Source organism: Taudactylus pleione, unplaced genomic scaffold, assembly GCF_031769625.1.
Source record: "Taudactylus pleione unplaced genomic scaffold, aTauple2 ptg000012l, whole genome shotgun sequence".
Taxonomy (NCBI): domain Eukaryota; kingdom Metazoa; phylum Chordata; class Amphibia; order Anura; family Myobatrachidae; genus Taudactylus; species Taudactylus pleione.
Window position 1 is genome coordinate 1,111,249 of NW_028284415.1, and position 19,696 is coordinate 1,130,944.

The following is a 19,696-nucleotide window of genomic DNA, read 5'->3' on the forward strand; positions in this document are numbered from 1 at the left end:
CCTATGTAGCATGGTGCGAAAGACGGGGGTTTCATACCTCTTCTTTTCCTTTGGGCCGTCTTTTGGATTTCCTTCAGTCAGGTCTGGATGCAGGCCTTCGATTGGGATCATTTGAAGGTTCAGGTTTCGTTTCTCTCTGTTTTCGGAAACGGAAATTGGCGTTGGTTCTCGAGGTTCAGACTTTTTTACAGGGAGTCCTTCGCATTCAACCGCCCTTTGTTCCTCCGTCGGCCCCTTGGGATCTTTACTTAGTTCTTTCATTCCTTCAGTCTTCCGTATTTGAACCTTTTGGAGACTGATTTAAAATATCTTTCTTGGAAGATGGTTCTGTTGCTGGCCTTGGCATCAGCAAGAAGAGTCGGAGCTTGGAGCGCTGTCATGCCGCTCTCCCTATCTGATTTTTCATGCGGATCGGGCAGTCCTGCGTACCCGCCCTACCTTCTTGCCTAAGGTGGTTTCTTCTTTTCATATGAACCAACCTATTATGGTCCCAGTTTTGAAAGAGGACCTTCCGTCCTCTCGTTCCTTCGATGTGGTGCAGGCCTTACGTATCTATGTAGACCGGATGGCTACATTGCGCTAGTCCGATTCCTTGTTTGTTCTGTATGAAGCGGCTAAACGGGGGTGGCCTGCTTCTACACAGGTTCTGGCTCGTTGGATGCGCCGTCAGGCTTATTTAGCAGTGTCGCAGTCTCCAGCTTCCATTTCAGCGCATTCTACGCTTTCGGTTGGGCCATCTTGGGTGGCTGCCTGAGGAGTTTCTGTTTCTCAGCTTTGCCGAGCGGCCACTTGGTAGGGGACTCGTACGTTTGTTCGGCTCTACCGGTTCTACACTTTTGCTGCTCCTGATGCTCAGTTTGGCCATTCAGTTTTGCAGGTGTCGCAGCGCTCTCCCTCCCATCTGAGTGGCTTTGGGACATCCCCACAGTCTTGGCTCCAGTGTCCCCTGTGGAAGAAGGAGAAAACGGGATTTTGGTACTTACCATTAAATCTGTCTCTTTGATTCCACAGTGGACACTGGACGCCCTCCCTGCGCTGCTATTCTGTTTTTGTTGTGGTATGACTGCTGTGTTCTTGCAGTTTGTTACTGTTCTTAATTTCTTTCTGCTTGTTCTAATTTTTTTCCTCCTTCTCTGGAGGTTCTTCCTCTCCGTCTCCTCTCTGCTATTTTCTCTAACTGAAGAGGTGAGGGGCATAGAGGGGGAGGAGCTAGTCACACTTATAAATTCTTAGTGTCGGCTCCACTCTGCACCCGTCTATACCCCACAGTTTTGACTCCAGTGTCCCCTGTGGAATCGGAGAAACAGATTTAACGGTAAGTACCAAAATCCTGTTTTCACTGGCTCCTAATTTTCCTCACTTTAAGGGGTATTTATAAAAAAGTGCGGAGTTGTTGCCCATAGCAACCAACAGGCTATATTAGGCATCAAGTGATTATTCTGTTTTGAAGTTGATATGTTGGAAGCAGGAAAAAATAGGCAAATGTAAGGATCTGAGTGACAGACTGACTAACAAGGGCCAAATTGTGACGGCTAGATGACTGAGGTCAGAGCATCTCCAAAACAGCAGGTCTTGTGGGCATAGGACCAGACGGGCTAGCCATCGCTCTTTCGCGTATCAATGAGCCTTTGGAGCCCATGACCCTTACAAGAAACACTTTAGGTAGAAACTAACCATTGCATACCAGGAATACCCCATAAGACCTGCCGTTTTAGAGATGCTGTGACCCAGTTGTCTAGCCATCACAATTTGGCCCTTGTCAGATCAATTTTAATTTGAATAAAACTCACAACATTCGAACTTCATTCTTTATATTACTATTTGCTACAGAGGTTTCTATTATTCATATTATTGAGTTAACTAAAGGGACCCTCATCAGTCACTTTATCTAGTGTGTGAGGATACAGGGTACGTAGCTCACTCTGACACTGGTAATAAATGAACACCGAATGATGTTTTATTCTGCAGAAAATGGTTAATCACAGCACGGCAAACTTGGCAATAGTAATATCCAATTAATGAATCAGTGAGTCCAACATGGCTGAGCACAGACTGTCGATGAACCAGCGTAAGTATTAGCAGTGGTTTAGATGACGTCCTTCACCACTTAACTTGCTAATATTTTTCAAAACACTGCTCAGAAATTGTAATTTTTTTGTATGATTGATTTACTTTATTTTTTTTTTAAATACATTATACCATAAAAATAACCACTGCCCACTGACTAATAGAGTAGGGCTGACCATCGATGTTTTCAGGCTGATGGTTACACACATCAATGTTAAACACTGATGGTAACCATCGACGGTTAACCCACTGATGGCCATTCCTATTGTGACTGGGGGGGCAGCCTGCATTTACGTTTCTCCCTGCCCCTGTGAACCCATGGCAGTGTGTGCCAATCACTGCTGCAGTTACCACCAAGCCCAGCGGCACCCCCCCACAGCTGGTCCCCTGTTACAGTACATAACCCTTATCCCAGCGGCTGCAGAGCTGCTCCTTCTATCTCCAACGGCTGCTTTAGTGTAGGGGGGAGGCTAGATGTGGAGAAGCGCCACTGTAAGTTCTTCTACCCAGCGGCTGCTTGTCTCTGCAGGCGCTGTTTACAGTGAGGGGGCAGGCTGGATTTGCTGGTGGGGTGGGGGTGGGGGTGCCACCGGGCTGCCGATCAGTGATCTGCACATCTGGAGGTGTAGAGGGATCGGAAGATTCCCCTTCAGATGGACGGGTACTGGAAAATTATATGCCAGCATCCGCCCAATGGGCGTTTCTGACAGGTCGCATCAGAACCATGTCAGGGAAAGCCCAGCTTGGTGTGCTCGCATCTGATGCGACCATGCCAGGCAAGTGGTTATGCAGAGACCAGGTCCAGGATAAGTGTTCAAAGTCCAATTAATTCCAAACTTGAGGTGATACAGTGGATAAGAATCTTATTTAAAATTGAAAATAATGGGGTCTAGAATTAAGCGTTATTCAATTAGCCCCAATAATTTTTCATGGACGAAAAATTAGACTTTTCTCTGTTTTTTTTTTAACTTCAGGCAATTCAATGAAAGCCCCTCCCTCCTCCACCCTGCCCCGATGAATTAGCTTTTTACGGGTGAAAACCCAAAGAATCCGTGAGAAGTTCACAGAAAAGTTCAGACCTGTGTATTTTTTTTGCAGGGGCATCCTGGAAGCAGGCTAATTATCAGGGTGGGGGGGCTGGAAGGTGTCGGCGCCTGCTGAGGTCCTGAAGAAAAATCCCACGGGAGATCAGTTAGCGTGCTGTAATTTACCGCTGCTAATTGAACCACATCAAATTGTGTCATTATTGCTATGTCTCGGTTTATTTAGGTCTATTTTCAATTTATGTACTGTATATTTTCACCTTAATATTTTAATATATTGCTTTTGAAATCGGCAGGGTGCGTCGCTAAAACAGCCTAGTGGGAACGCTAATTATTATGAAATCTGAGAGCCCAATGTAAGAATACTTGAGCTTTGTGTTTTTTTTTTTTTTTTTTTTATTCATTCTTAAGTGCGCCTCCCAACACAATATGATAAATATGAACTAAATAATCAAGAGGAATATATTAATGTAATTTTTATTCCTGTGCAGATAACCTTACATTTTTTGTCTTGACCCCTCGTCAAAGTCGCTGAGATCATTGCTCTTACCCATTATTACTGCGTCCAACACATCAGCTTCAAGAACTAAGGGCCTCATTCCCCTGTTTTGAGGCGAAGTTTTTGCCTGCTTACTCAATGTGCGCACCCGCTTTTCACCCTATTCCGTTGTAAAACAGGCGAAACTCCATATTGGCGAATGCAGTGAAGAGCGGAACTGGCGAAAAGGTCAGTTTTTTTTTGGGGGGGAAATCAGTCTGTTCCGCCGATATAGCCTAACTCACCCGGGGAATCATTATAGAAGTGTATAAATAACCCTAATAAAAGTAATTGGGGTACTTAAATTGGCTATTATATGCATATTTGCATAAGTGGAAAATTTATTGAAAGCTTTTTTTCGGGGAAAAATAATTGCTGTAGTTAAATTGGGGGTACATTAATATGGGTACTAGTATATTTTGGTGCTATAAAGTGCAGATTTTTTTTTTTTTTTTTTTTGTAAATACACCTTTAATCCTAAAAACACCTGCCCCATCCATACACACCCTAAAATACCTGTCCCAGTACTTTAGCCCCATTTTCCAACACTTTTTTTTTTTTTTTTTACTTTCGCCCCAAAAATGACATGTATTTTTTAAGATTAAAATAATTTTTTTTTTTTTGCCTAACTAGTAATTAGGGGGGGGGGTGTCCAAACGGTTCAGAACCAAGTCCCAACATTTGTACCCCAAAATACGGATCTTGCACTTCTTTTCTCCTGCCTTTTGATGGAGAAACGTTTTCGCCAGTTTTTGCCTGGAATTGAATAGGGCAATACTTCGGAAACTGCGCATCGGACAAAAACTTTTCACAGATCGCGGCTTATCGTCTCTAATTCGATACGGACCTAAATTGGAGAATGTCGGATCTCGCGACTTAACCTGGGTGTTTAGTCGTGATAACTGGCATCTCAGTGCATCTCACGTCCGCTGCTCACTCACAAAACTGGAAACATCGAACGCCTATCAGGAGGCCATCAGCCTTCTGAGTAAGTCTCAGCTGTCACAGACATAGGGGGTCTCCAGGCACGCAGACGGCTCTACTGCTGCGAGAAAGGATGCAGTGACTAATTTATGGGCACCCAAATAAGTGTTTAAATGGTCCGACACGCCAGCGTTTTTCTTACCACCCCCCTCAAATGCTGATTACCTGTCACTCACTTTACAACTGAATCCTGTGTGAGGGTATTAGCAATTCAGTCACTGCGCGTGCACAGTACAGCTTACATGCATGCACAATAACTAAAAATATTGGCATTGCTTGCACATCTGAATCATGCCCAATGTGTGGCTCTTATAAAGGTCAGAAGGCAGTCCATGCAGCTCCTACAGTCAGGTGGCTTATCACTTGTGTAGAGTTTGCAGTTATGGATGCGCTCAATGTATAACTCCAAAGGATACATGCGTTTATAATCTAATAATTTAATGTAAGTGCTGTATGCTCTTGGAGTTGGCAATGTGCAGAAGGTCCCCTGCTATAGACAAGACAGCTGTTTAAGAAGGTTGCATGTTTGTGAAAGAGTTCTTCTTAGTCCTGCAGAGCCATCAGAACCAATTAGACCACCGTTGTGTGCTTACGCACTGACGAATTTCAGCTAAATTGTTTCTTACACATACCCCTAATGCACACGAACATGTGAGAAATGGGGACAGACTGCAGTTTTTAATTTGACAAATCTGCTGTTTTGCAATAAAAAGTACATTGTGTTTGTTTCATAAACTCTCTTTGTAATGAAACCTCTGTGAAACTGTTATAGAATACAAATATAACCTGAGCAGTGAAAAATAAATTTGAAGGGGCAAAGGAGAATGCTGGAAGGTCATTTTAAAGAATATAACACATTAAAATGTGGAAGAGATATTAGACTGAAACCTATTTCAGCAAATAAATGTGCAGTTATCGTATCTCCCTTGTTCCATATGAGCAGATGTGACAGTTTAGAAGTGTATGTACTGATAGTATTTTGAGGTGGTTTTCAACGTTTTATGGTCTACTGTTACCTTGGAATTACTCCCTACTTACGTTCAGTCTTTCTTTGCAACTTTCAAATATCTCGTATATGTTTCTTCTGTGATATGTCTATTTTGCTGTGTTATGCCTACTCATTAGGCGTCACTCATAAATTGTGCTTAAATGAAGCAAAAGTTACAGCTTACCGCAATCTCTGAGAAGCATTGTGGTCACAAGCTGAATCACTGCTTGTTTTCACCCCTTTTCCTTTTCTTATTCATATTCCCTCATTCACAATAGGATCTCATTGTTGCATTTGCAGATATAAACCATACACTCTTTAGCCCCTATGCTACATATTTCATTGTACACGAAAATATTTCCCCTGCATATATAACGCCATCTTCTTGCACGCATTTAAATTGGCATATTTAGTACAATAACATGATCATGTAAATGCGCGTGTTTTTCTGTGATATAAATTAACCAGAGATTTTTAAAACTTGTGCCTGAGGAACTATGGCTACAAGCACCAGCATGCTCTGGCTGATATAAACTGGAGAGCCACAAGACATAAGACTGGTTCAAATATCATGAGTATTAAATACAGCCCACTAGAGCAGCCTCTTGACAGGATCCATCCCTGATAGCTGGTATAGGTGCAATCAACCAGTAATTGGATGTTGGGGATTACAGTAAACAACTTCTCCAGCATATAATATATATGTATGTTTATATATGTATGTTTTGTCGGTTACTGTTTGTAGGATTTCTGTCGCTGAGTCATGGCAGACAGAAGACTGGCATATCCCTGTGAACAAGCATGTGACTCATTCAGAAGACTGGACTACGAATCAGCGGTGACACATTGTACGGAATGTCTCCTTTCCCTCATCCACTACAAGAGCACACACCCCTCCAAGGCCAACTCCACGCACATCAACCGCATCAAGATAGAGAGCCTGCTCTACCGAATAGCCTCTTTTTTACAGCTGGTGAGTGGAGACCAAGGCTTTCACTTTTTATAGTAAGGTAGAAACATTGGCGGCTGTTTGACACTTAACACTGGCTGTGGATGACTGTCTATTGGTGAATTTCACTAATTGAATGTTGTATTAAAAGTTGTTTGTTGTAGAACAATACATAGAATAATATATTGGTACAAGTATCAAGCTTATTATGTGTGTGATTGTCATACATTGTCTTGAAAAAGTAGTTGGCCACATCACATCTTGTTCCTGCAGATTAAAAATTGTATCTAGATTGAGTTATGATTTTGAATACCATGTCAAGTCAACTTGATTTTTCCATAACCTTTCCTAAATTACAAAAATAAAAAATCCCACAAAAAGACGATATTTTGGAAGCGTTTCTACAGGTCAAATACGTTCACTGAAAAGTAAATTTGTTAATGGCCTTTACATTTTCTAAAGCAAGCCAGAGATATAAAGAGGTACAAATCTTTGGAACAGTACAAGACTATCATAAAAAAATTTAAAATCTCTGTGCAATCCAATCTACTCAAGTGGAAGACTTGACAGGTTCTTTATGGAGGTCTAAAAATAGAGTGGGAACATCCAGTGAAAAACTCAAATTGAAACTGGAAATTGCAGTAAGGTCTTATCTGGATGTCATTCATGTAACAGGAAAATCGCAGCATGTCTCCTGAGGCAGGACAGCTCAGGATGGTGTTCCTAAAGAAACACAGGTGGATCATCAATACAGCAATAAGTCATATTGTGCTTTCTTAAAAGCTGCACATTTTGTGGGAGTAGGAATAGACACAGCATGAGGGACTGTGTCTTTGACAATAAATTCATCAACATTTAGTGTACCAGCTTCAGTCTCAACAACTGAATTCAGTAATGTCCTATGAATGTTCTCATCTATTATCTGCATTCTTCGCATGTGCGAGACCTTCACCTGGATTTATTAACTCAGTGAAATCCTAGTTCAACTTCTTTCGATCACAACATCAGACTTAAAAGTTCACAAAGAAATCCCTCAGATGGTGACAGGATCCAAAGTTGAAGGATCATGGATTGAACCCCTCAGAACTTGAATGGATTGTGCTCACCAGAGCTTCCAGTCTCTTAGGTTGTGCTTTTCATTTACTTAGTGAAGTGGTGTAGGGAATGTGTCCTCAGTGAGAAAGATGACTGAATGCAAAAATTCTGGAAATTAGGGCAGTATGGCAGGCGGTTCAGGATCTTTTCCAACACCCTAAAAGTATTTCCTTTATAAATCAGCTAGTGGTCCCAAGAAGCCGGCACCATGTTGTCGACCATGTCAATAGTCATGTCATGGGCAAAACAAAATGTGACTCCCTTTCTGCGCTTCACATGGCAGGCAAAACAACCACTTAACCAATTATCTCAATAGAAATCCATACCTTAGAATGGGCCATACTGAAACAGGTTTCAGTTACTAGTGCCGAAATCTGAATTTTCTCAAATAGTCTTGATTTCAACATCTTTGAATAGATTCTCTGTGACTGCTTAGGAGTTTTCAGTTATGTATTTCTTCCTTTTCCTCTCATTGCTCGTACCTTGGTGAATATAGTATAGCAGGTTTTCCATTTTGACCTCATAATTCGTAGTTTGCAGTGGTTTCTTTTGGACCAGCCTTGTCCCCTGCCAGTTTATTCTGATCATTTGCACTGGTCACCAATTCTTTATATAACCCTGATGTTCTGTCTTTGATGTCGTGGAAGTTAAACGTACCTTGCTAAAATGTAAGTGTGTCTCTGACAATGTGAGGTGGTTCTTAATGCAGAAACAAAATTTTTTCTATATTTACTCTAGGATTTGGAAGAGTTTTATTAATATGTGTAAAACTAATCTAGTTGTCCCTTCTTCTGCTACCATTCCATGGATTCTTTCTTATTCAATATGGATTGGACCGTGATCTATCTTTGATTACCCTGAACGTGCAGCTGTTTGAGCTTTGTTTTTCTAGGCACCAAATTGGAATATTGCAAACTTCTTTTAATTATTTATTTTTTTGAAGCAGTAAAGAGTTCAGGTGGGTAAACACCTAAAAGATATATATGCAGATCGACTGAACAACCATCATCTGCCTTCTGACCACGGGTCCCACTGCCCGGAGATCGCATTGCACCCCCTCCCCGCATTCTCTGCAGCAAGTGTACGGGCAGTTAGCTGCCCACCCATACTTACAGCACAATGAGCAGATATATCTGCAGATATATCGGCCATCGACTGTGCTGCACAGCCGACGCGATATGTCTGTGAAGGACCTCGTTCAGACGTATCGTCTGTACACACTGGCCAACGCACCCACGATATATCGGCCATTCAATTGAATGGCCAATATATGAGCCAGTGTGTACCTAGCAGTAGACCTTGTTGATCTTTCTAATCTTAATCTTTCTTGGATGCTCCAACTTCTGCAAGATGTGTACCTCATATTGTTCACTTTGTAGGTGGTGGTTTTGTCAGCAGTCACACCTGCTCATAGAGTGGGAGAATTTCATACCCTACGGTGTTAAGGAATCATATTTGAGTGTTATAATGGTGGTGAGCACAAATCCTACTTTGCGACCTTAGGTAGCTTTTCTCTTTTCATAAAGAATCAGACTTGATAAAGAATCAGACTTCTGTCTATCTAGCTGCAGCCAGCTAACTTGTTCTTTTATGTGGGGCCTGGTCAAGGTCATCCTCATTATAAAGATACTCTTGCAAGATGGATTCACTGCGCAGGCTTACAGGAGGAACGGACATGAGGTGACAAAATTCTAAAGGCACAATCTATAAGGGTGATGCCCAATTCCTGGGTCAGGTCTCTGCAGATTATCTGTGCAAAATAAAACAAAAAATGGCAGCTGCTCAATCAATCTAGCAGCACTAATCAGGTGCATGAAAGGGAGGGGTCATACAAAGTAGAAAAAGGAGGCGGATTTAACCCCCTATTGTTCCTCAGCACACTGAATAGTACTTGCAACAATATATGAAGACTATAGAAATTCAGAGATATTAGTTGCATGCATAGTTGCTTTTTACATCACATATTATGTTTGTATTTTTTTCATGTAATATTTCACATATATTTTAACCCCTTTTTCCAACACTCATTAATTAGTCTTACACATCTATACTTTACACTGCACTGTCACTCTTTTTCCATTTTTCGTGTGATGCCCTGGGGGGGTCCTGGGCTGGACGTTTTTCGGGGTGCACTGCACCCCGGACGTGAACCTCCTAACGTTAGGGACTGCTAGTGACAGAGAAGCTGTGACGAGGCCTAGCAGCTTTCCATGTATTTGCAAATGCATGCAACTAATATCTCTGAATTTCTATGACCATATAGTCTTCATATATTGTTGCAAGTACTATTCAGTGTGCTGAGGAACAATAGGGGGTTAAATCCCCCTCTTTTTCTTATCTGTGCAAAATAGCAGCATGCTCAGCTATTCTTATCTTTACCAGATATCAAGTTCTAGATGCAGCTTCTTTTCCTGTTTCTCATTTTATAAGGGAGATCGTATTCATTTGTTTTCACTGTGCATGTTGATCAATGCTTAACAATACCACCTTTTGTTTAATATATTGATTGGGTATGTACCATTCCTTAAGGCTGCCAAATCATTTGATAAGGATATTAGAGAAATGTTACTGTTCATTTAATTTCTTTGAAATACTCCTATGGCATACCAATATTCCCGTCTGTGTTTGGTCAGCTTGGGAAGATTCTCAAAGACACAGTATTTCCACCAAGGTGGATTCTAATGATAAATATGCATATAGCTCCTTTCGATGTTCATCTTGTTCCAGAAGTCGTCCTGTTGCTTCTGTAACATCAGTATCACAGAGTGTTATCTTGTTATTGTTGTCAACTAGCATTGTATAGTATTGCAACCAACTGTATATAAAACATTCTCATTGAAGCCCAGGTGACACCCATAAAATAAGTGAAAAAATGAACCAAGCTCAATAGCAATATGTTCATCTCGTTCAACATTGTCAGTAACTAAAAATGCATATTGGCTGGGAGACCATCATTCTACTTAGCCAGCAAAAATCTGAGTTATGGTGCATATACACTGTCAAATCTGTCAGATGAACGATTCAACGATTTTGCCAACGATTTGAATGATTGAATGGTTTCTAATAGTATTAAAATGAATGAAATTCATAATAAAATATGTCAGATATTATTTATTATTATTACCAGTTATTTATATAGCGCAGACATATTCCGCAGTGCTTTTACAGAGAATATTTGGCCATTCACATCAGTCCCAGCCGCAGTGGAGCTTACAATCTATATTCCCTACCACATGCTCACACACATAAACACTAGGGATAATTTTGTTAGGAGCCAATTAACCTACCAGTATATTTTTGTAGTGTGGGAGGAAACCGGAGTACCCGTAAGAAACCCACGCAAGCACAAGGAGAATATACAAACTCCACACAGTTAGGGCCGTGGTGGGAATCGAACCCATGACCTCAGTGCTGTGAGGCAGTAACACTAACACTAACCATTGCACCGTCTGTGCTGCCCACATATCGTTATCTGACATCGTTCATCGTTGCAGGCCCACATGACAGATTTTCTTTCAGATATGAACGATTGAACGATTTTTAAAAGCGTTATAGTTCATATCTGACAACAATTCTGACCGGGTATGCACCATAAGCCTCCTTACTTAGACTCTATAGATGTCTGCATTCTGCACTTGTCTTGTAGTACTTGGAGATAGTGTCAAATGTGCGGGAAGCAGGAATCCTTACCTCTGTGTTACCAGCTAAACCAGATTTTTACAGAAACATTTAAACTGATACTTATTGTACTATGAAAGCAACATGGGAGATAAAGGCATAAATAACAACTTATAGCAATAGTGTATGCATCCCATGGGCTCATGACTTAATAAGGTTGAACTTTTGCACATATCCTAAAGAAGAGTAAAACAAAAGATCAAACATGTAAAGCATTCTTATATTATAGTCTTTAAAAAGAAGCAGGAAGGAAATAAGACTAAAGAATAATATACTGCTGCTTAAACTTTAGTAAAATTAGGTTAGCTGCAGTGGTGGTCTTGTTTTGAAAGCGTATTTAAAAAAAACAAACAACATAAACCAAACCACTGCAAAGAATCTTAAAAAACGTAAAAAAAAACAAACCATAATGTCTACATTGGTAACATATTTAATGTTCCTATAAAACAAACAACACACTGTGGCTTAATCCTGGGGGATGTAGTTAAAATCCCGGTGCTTGGGATGTCTGCTCTGGAATCCCGACACCAGTCAGAATCCCAGCGCCAGCATCCCGACTGTAAGTAGAGGGGTTAGGGAAAGGGTTCAGGGTTAAGCACTAGGGGAGGAGGGTTAAGTTTAGGCTGGGAGGGTAGGTTAGGTTTATGCTGCGGAGAGTGTTAGCGGTATGATTAAGATCCTTACCGACAGGTGTCGGTATCCTAACCCTGTCAGTAAGCAGTGTCGGGTTTCTTACCACCGGCATCCCGTACCCAACCTTGGTAAAGTAGTTTCAGATGTTGCAGAATATAGAATACACTTCAGATGTTGGGTCCAGGAATGCAGTATGAAATTCTGCCTGACATATGACTCCTGTAACACAGGACAAGACCTTTCTACGAAGCAGCCTCTGACGCCGCTGCTGATGGTGATTAAGGTCACAAATTTTATCAGAATTTTGGAGATTTGGCAACAATTTCATATTTTACAATTGAAAATGTCACACACTTTTATTACTTACATAATAACTCTGTTTTTCAATGTTAATTGTTTCTTGACTGATTTGTACCTCCAATTGTAACAAAATTTGATTGCACCTAAAACTCATCATTTGTTTTTCTCTCTTAATAGACTCATGCTGCCCATCCACTAGCCGACCATAGAAATGACAGCACGATTACGACATTGTAATCGTGCTGTCATTTCTATGTCTGTGATAAGCCTACAATGAACTAGTGCAGGCTCATCAATCATCTGGCAACATGCTGAAACTGACGTTACCGTCAGGTTGACCAGCATGTTTGCCCGATGATTGATGTCGGAAACGACCAGCGGGTGCGCGCATCGGTTGTCGTTTCCGACTTTAAAGTGGCCGATTTGCTGACGTTTTGCAAGCGATTGCACGATAACGTCGTTATCGTGCAATCGCCTTTCAAAATAGTCTAGTGGATGGGCAGCTTCAATTTAATAATTTCAAATATGATAGATTTATTACTTTATTTGCACATTCCATATTTCATGATACTTAAAGTAGCAAAGTAAACTTAGATCTGTTAAGAGTGATAAGAAAATAAGTTGTTTGTATAAATACAGTTTATTCTTCAGGGTCCATAGGGGATCCACAGGGATACAATGGGGTGTGTGTGGTTGGAGTGATCCCGGCACCAAACGGTTAAAGCTTTAGCTCCCAGGATGTCCCGATCCTCCTCCATATATAGTTTTTTATTGGTGTCGGCAGGACAGGTCGCACCTTTAGACAGGGGGACTGCTTAGGGAGTCCCAAGCTTTATTTGTATGATTTTTAAGTTTATTTTTTTGTTTATCTGAGCAAGCAGCAAGGCGTAATAATGGGCGCCTGTGCGGCTGCTCCACCTATCTCCACTGGCGCCACAACACCGGTGAGTGGTCTGGTATTGAGGCGGGTGCCAGCGGGGCTCTGCTAGCCACTCCACTTGGGACCCAGGCCTGCAGCCGTACAGACAGAGAAGAACAGTTAAGGCGACTCACTTGTTGTGCAGTCCTTACTTCCGGCAGTGGAGACCTGCTGGAGGACGCTGCAGAGGGGTGACTGGTTCTTCCGCTCCCCCACTTGACCACCGGGGTAGTTAAAAGCTGGCGTCTGGGACCATGTAGAGGCCAGCGGCACCCAGCGGTTGATGCAGCAACGGGGAGGTAGGCTGTCCCCTGGCAGCCCCTCCTCCAGCCCAGAGCGCTATCTCTCACGAGGTTTCCTGTCTCTGAGCTGCTCATCCCCTCACCCTCCTCCCTATAAGGAGGCGCTCAGCAGCCATTAATCAGGGCTTTTCTGAAGCTGCAGGTCTCAGGAGATTCAGGGCCAGTCTCTCTGTATACCTCTCTGTGGTCCCAGGTTATACAGCGCACAAATTCTACCAGCCCTTTGAGGCTTGAGTAGTTGATTCAGTGGCCATTATAAGTATATTTATATGCTTTGTAAGTGACTTGTGCTAGCTCTGCTGTTGTGATATGCTGTCTTAAAACTTTGACTGTCAGTTATATCTATCCCTGCTGCTCTTGTTTAACCCTCAATTAGCAGGTGTGTAGGGTTTCATTATTACTTCACATTTACTTGTATTTGTGAAGGGTGTCACTCTGCATTACTAGCCATACACTGATTGTGTGATGCTGGTTATTACTATGTCTTCTAAGGGTAAACAGGAGCCTGCGGCCCCTGTGCTGGTTACTTGCAGATCCTGTTCAGCGGGTTTGTCCCCTCAGAATTTTGTGCAGGATGGTCTGTGTGCTATTTATGTACCACCTCCACAGTCCATAGTACCAGCCCCTGTCCAGGAGATACCTTGGGTGTCCTCCTTATCCCAGGTTATGACGCAGCTAGTGGACTGCTTATCAGCCCCCATGCTGCCTCCCACCATGGGGTATCCACAGCTATTACAGCCTACTATGTCAGTGCCCCCTATGCATCCTCCTTGGATGGATGTTTATACCCACTCAGTTCAGAATATGGCTCAAACGTCTGCCGCCTATTAGCAAAGGTTACAGGCATACAGACCGTTAGCCACCAAAGCACATAAGAGGACTGTATCATCCTCTGTCCACCCAGCTTTCGTATTCTGATGCATTATCTGAGGAAGGAGAGTATAGATATCTTCCTGCACCAGTCACTCACTTCAGCTGCATACACACACGATTTTGTTACCAACGATTTTATGAACAATTTTCTGTCAGATTATCTGTCAGATTTTTTAAAGTGTAATGAACGATTTTTTTGAGCTACAAACGATTTTTGCATATTCCCATAATGAAAATCGTTCAGTTGGTCAGTGTGACTGAACTTCAAACGTGAACGCGCATGAACGATAATCGTTCATCGTTTTAACTCAGAAAGTGAATGATTTTATCAACTATTGAACGGTATACGATATCGTTATCGATAATCGTTAAAAAAATCGTGTGTATGCACCTTTAATCCTAGAATTGTACAAGTGATGTTAAGGAGATATTTTGTAATATTACAGAGGTAGTTATTTATTTTCCTCAAACGAATCCAATACCCCTAATTATAATTGGTTTAGACAAAAAGAGAAAAAGAAAAGGGGTTTCCTTCCTTGGTGCACTTATCCATTATTAACATACATAATTTGTTTTCTTTTAAATGTAATTAATTATAATAAAACATAACTTTGATTAGATTCAACTTAACATAAGTTCCATATGTAGCGAAATTGTAAAATAATAGAATATTTCCGGATACAAAAAATCAAATAGGATTAATAATTAACCCCATACTAACTTAATTAGGAGATAAATATATCTCCCAAACAAATAAGTGAATAATCACTCATAACAAGCTTGATAAATTAACTAGGTACATGAGAGTACTCCTCCATTAGTGGATGATTTTAAAACACAATTTCTAAACTTTATACACTGTTAATGCGAAATAGTAAAATAATAGAATAGATTATCTGAGGAGGCAGATGATGCACGAGGTTCTCTCTCTCCGAATCGCACTCGGGTGAGGAGCACAGTCATTCAACAGTGGATGTCCCTTCCTTAGTGAGGGTATATAAATCAATCCTGAATATAGAGGATGATGAACCAGCCCCTAAGCCTAAAACCTTAATGTTTAAACGTCAAAAGGTGGTTAAGGCTGAATTCCCTCAATCAGAACAGCTCCCTGAGCTCATGGGAGAAGCTTGGGGTACTCCTGGCAAACGGTTCCAGGTCCCAAAAAGACTAGCGTCTCTTAACCCTCTCACAACTAGGGAGCGTACTAATTGGAAAGTACTTCCCACTGTTGATTTGCATGTGGCACGCCTAGTCAAAAGCTCTACTATCCCCTTGCTGTCTACAGTAAGGATGCCATGGATAGAAAACTAGACACTTCTCAAGTCAGTCTACTCGCTTTCTGGTGCTATCACTAGGTTGCGGCCTGGGTGGCTAAGGCTATCGAAGGTTGGGCAGAGGCACTGGAAGAGAGCCTGCCATCAGACGCTACCAGGGAACAACTGTCCTACATCTCCCATATTCAGGAAGCGGCCTCTTATTTGGGAGAAGCTGCGTTGCATACTGGACTCCTTGCCTCTAAGGCATCTGTGACCTCGGTAGTCACCCGCCGGGTCCATTGGCTTTGGTCCTGGAAGGTGTACACGGGATCCAAGAAGGCACGCAAATCCTTACCCTTTTCTGGAGACAGGCTGTTCGGCGCAGAGTTGGACAGAATTGTGGCTACCGTGGCAGCCTCAAAATCTGCTTTTCTGCCATCAGCAGCTGGCCCTAAGCCTAGGCTTTCCTCTACTCGGTCCTTTTGCCCCCAGGGTAAGGCAAGAGGACAGTCCTTTCCCAGGCAGTCTAGTTCTCACAAGACCACAAAGCCGCGATCCACGCAGTCTTGGTCGGCCAGACGTCCAGCTTCCAAGTTTGACAAACTGATGGGATGGGCCTCCTCCTGGGGGATCCCAGGGTGGGTGGCCGACTTCTTCAATTTTCTGACTCTTGGCGTCAAATAACAGACGCCAGGATCAGAGAAGTGGTCTCTCAGGGGTACGCCCTCACCTTCCTGAGGTGTATTCCCCAGCAATTTTTTTGTACAGGTCCCCCATCAGACCACGTCAAGGCCCTGGCTCTCCAGGAAGCCATTCACTCCCAGCTGAGTTCAGGTGTAATAATAACGGTTCATTGAAGAACAGGTTTTTATTCCACTCTTTTTGATTCAGAAACCGAATGGGTCTCATCGGCCTATTCTGAATCCCAAAGCCCTCAACAAATTTATCTGAGTGCCCAAGTTCCACATGGAAACTCTACGATCTATTGTCCTGGCATTGGAGCCTGGGGATTTCATGGTTTCTCTGGACATTCAGGATGCATACCTGCATGTACCTATTACTCCATCCCACTAAAGGTTCCTACGGTTTGCTGTCATGAAACAACATTACCAGTTTCAGGACGCTGCCCTTTGGTCTGTCAACAGCCCCTCGGGTCTTTACCAAAATAATGGCAGTTATGGCGGCCCACCTCAGGCGTCAGAGTCAGAATCCTACCATACTTAAACGACCTCTTAATCTTGGTACAATCACCGGTTGTGTTACAACGCCATCTCCAGCTGACCGTGGACTGCCTGCAAACACAAGGCTGGCTCATCAATTGGAAAAAGTCCTCCCTATCTCCGACACAGCAGATGGTACATCTGGGGACACTCCTGGATTCTCGAATATAGAGGATCTTTCTGCCAGCAGGCAAGATTTTGACACTGCTAATGCATGTGTGCAACTTGCTTCACAGTTGGAGGGTATCCATTCACTCAGCGATGCAGGTCCTGGGGTCCATGGTATCCACCTTCGATATGGTGGAATATGCCCAGTTCCACTCCAGGCCCCTTCAACAACTGATTCTCTCCCGGTGGAATGGGCAGTATAATCTGATCCGGCCCCAGGCTATCCTCCCGTCTCATGAAGTTTAGCTTTCCCTCTCATGGTGGCTACAGACTTCTCATATGGACATGTGTCGCCCCTTCTGGATTCCAAATTGTGAATTCTCACTACAGATGCCAGCCTTCACGGATGGGGCGCGGTAATTGGTCATCATACTTTTCAAGGATGGTGGAAAACTCAGGAAAGTCGCCTGCCCATAAACATTCTGGAGCTTCGAGCAGTGTACAGAGCACTCACTTGGGGCGCAATGTCATCTCCCGGCAATCTCTGCAGTGTTCATTCCTGGAGTCCTTAACTGGGAAGCGGACACATCGGAGAGTGGGCTCTCCACCCGGATGTCTTTCAACTTCTAGTGGTCAAATGGGGCCTTCCAGACGTAGATCTCGTGGCCTCAAAACCACAAGGTCCCCAGGTTCCAAGACCAGAGACCCCTCAGCCGCCTTCCTGGACGCTCTGGCATTGAGGTGGGACTTCAATCTCGCATTCCTCTTTCCTCCAATGTCCCTTCTTCCGAGGATTCTCCGAAAGTTCAAACAGGAAGACGGCATGGTGATACTAATAGCCCCAGCCTGGCCCAGGCGCCATTGGTTCACCAACCTATGGAGTCTCTCCATAGACACTCCTTTTCCACTTCCTCTATGGTGCAGGGCCCTTGCCTCACCTGGACCTACCTCATCTCTCTTTGATGGCATGGCTCTTGAGTCATTTTGCTTAAGAGCCAAGGCTTTCTCTCGCTCTGTCGTCCAGACGATGCTCAGGGAACTTAAGCCTTCCTCATCCCACATCTATTACAGAGTTTAGCACTCTTACTTTCAATGATGCTCCCCCAGAGGCTACTACCCTGCAGTTTTTAGGGTCTCCCGGGTGCTTGCCTTTCTCCAGGCTAGGTTAGACCTTGGCCTCCGCCTGGCCTCCCTTAGAGTTCAGGTTTCTGCACTATCAGTCTGGTTCCAGCGAAGGATCGCTCCCCTGTCTGATGTTAGAACATTCTTTCAAAGTGTTCTCCGTCTTCAACCTCATTTTGTCTCTCCGGTGGCCCCATGGAATTTGTCCTTCATTTTTCTGGGTTCTACAGCATTCTCAGTTTGAACCTCTGGACTCAGTAGACCTCAAGTGGCTGACAGCGAAGACGCTCTTTATCCTCACTATCAAATCTGCCCGCAGGGTATCTGATTTGGCAGCGCTCTCCTGTCGCTCCCTCTTCTTGATTTTTCATCCGGACAGAGCTGTCCTCCGTACCCGGGCTGGGTTACCTTCCTAAAGTGGTATTCCAGTTCCATTTAAATGAACAGATTGTGGTTCTGGCATTCCAGTCCACGGACCTCTCTGCAGGTGAAGCCTCTCTGGATGTGGTTCGTGTTCTTCGGATCTACATGGATTCTCTTTTTGTGTTACATGGCTTTCATAAGCGAGGCTGGCCAGCTAACAAACAGACTCTGGCTTGTTGGCTCCGCATGACAATTTCTCAGGCCTACACGCAAGCTGATCTTCCTGTTCCAAACAGGGTTACAGCACATTCTACTCTGTCTGCAGGACCCTCGTGGGCGGTTTGACGTGGCACATCTGCTGAAAAATTGTGCAAGGTGGCCATGTAGTCTCCACACCTTTCTCAGGTTCTACACCTTTGATACCTTTTGCCTCTCAGGATGCTTCCTTTGGGTGTCTGATTCTCCCTTCTGCTCAGGAGCGTCCCCACTCTTAGGGGGAACTGCTATGGGACATCCCCATGGTGTCCCTGTGGTTCCCATATGGACCCTGAAGAAGAAATTAAGAATTATGGTAGACTTACTAGTGTTCTCCCCAGGCTGTTTTCTGCGGATGCATCGCCTGGCAGAAACAGCCTGCCGCCCGGCACTCCCCGCTGCCCCCCCCCCCCACTGTGGAACGCTGGCCTCTGAAGTGACCGGAGGCTAAAGAAGTCTCCGATCACTTCAGAGGCCAGCGTTCCCAGTGATGCACTGCGCGGGTGACATCATGACATCACCTGCGACGTGAGGAGCCTGCCCTGCGCGCTTGCTGGATCTAGTTAGATCTAGTCAGCGCGAGGCAGCGGCGAGCAGGAGAGTGGGCGAGCGGCCAGCTAGTAAAGGTAAGTGCTGGGTCTAGGACCAGGACCAGTCTGGGGGCACTGCATAGAGGGGCCAGCCTGGGGGCACTGCATAAAGGGGCACTTTAAACCTGGGGGCACTGCATAAAGGGGCACTTTAAACCTAGGGGCACTGCATAAAGGGGCACTTTAAACATGGGGGCACAGCATAAGGGACACTTTAAACCTGGGGGCACTGCATAAAAGGGCCAGCCTGGGGGCACTGCATAAAGGGGCACTTTAAACATGGGGGGGGGGGCACTGCATAAAGGGGCCAGCCTGGGGGCACTGCATAAAGGGGCCAGCCTGGGGGCACTGCATAAAGGGGCCAGCCTGGGGGCACTGCATATGGGACACTTTAAACCTGGGGGCACTGCATA

At 43.8% G+C, this 19,696-nt stretch overlaps 1 protein-coding gene across 8 annotated transcripts in view; it reads left to right on the top strand.

The window, feature by feature from the left end:
- HELZ (helicase with zinc finger) overlaps window positions 1-19,696 on the top strand; it is a 173,908-nt gene that overhangs the window by 20,389 nt on the left and 133,823 nt on the right. For 7 of the 8 annotated variants that reach the window (XM_088468535.1, XM_088468537.1, XM_088468538.1 and 4 more), the window contains one exon: window positions 6,366-6,593. In XM_088468535.1, coding sequence (XP_088324661.1) covers window positions 6,384-6,593 — 210 coding nt within the window. In that variant the 5' untranslated portion in view covers window positions 6,366-6,383. Of the gene's footprint in view, window positions 1-3,512; window positions 3,838-6,365; window positions 6,594-19,696 lie in introns of those variants that run through there. The other variant, XM_088468540.1, reaches the window with a different exon arrangement.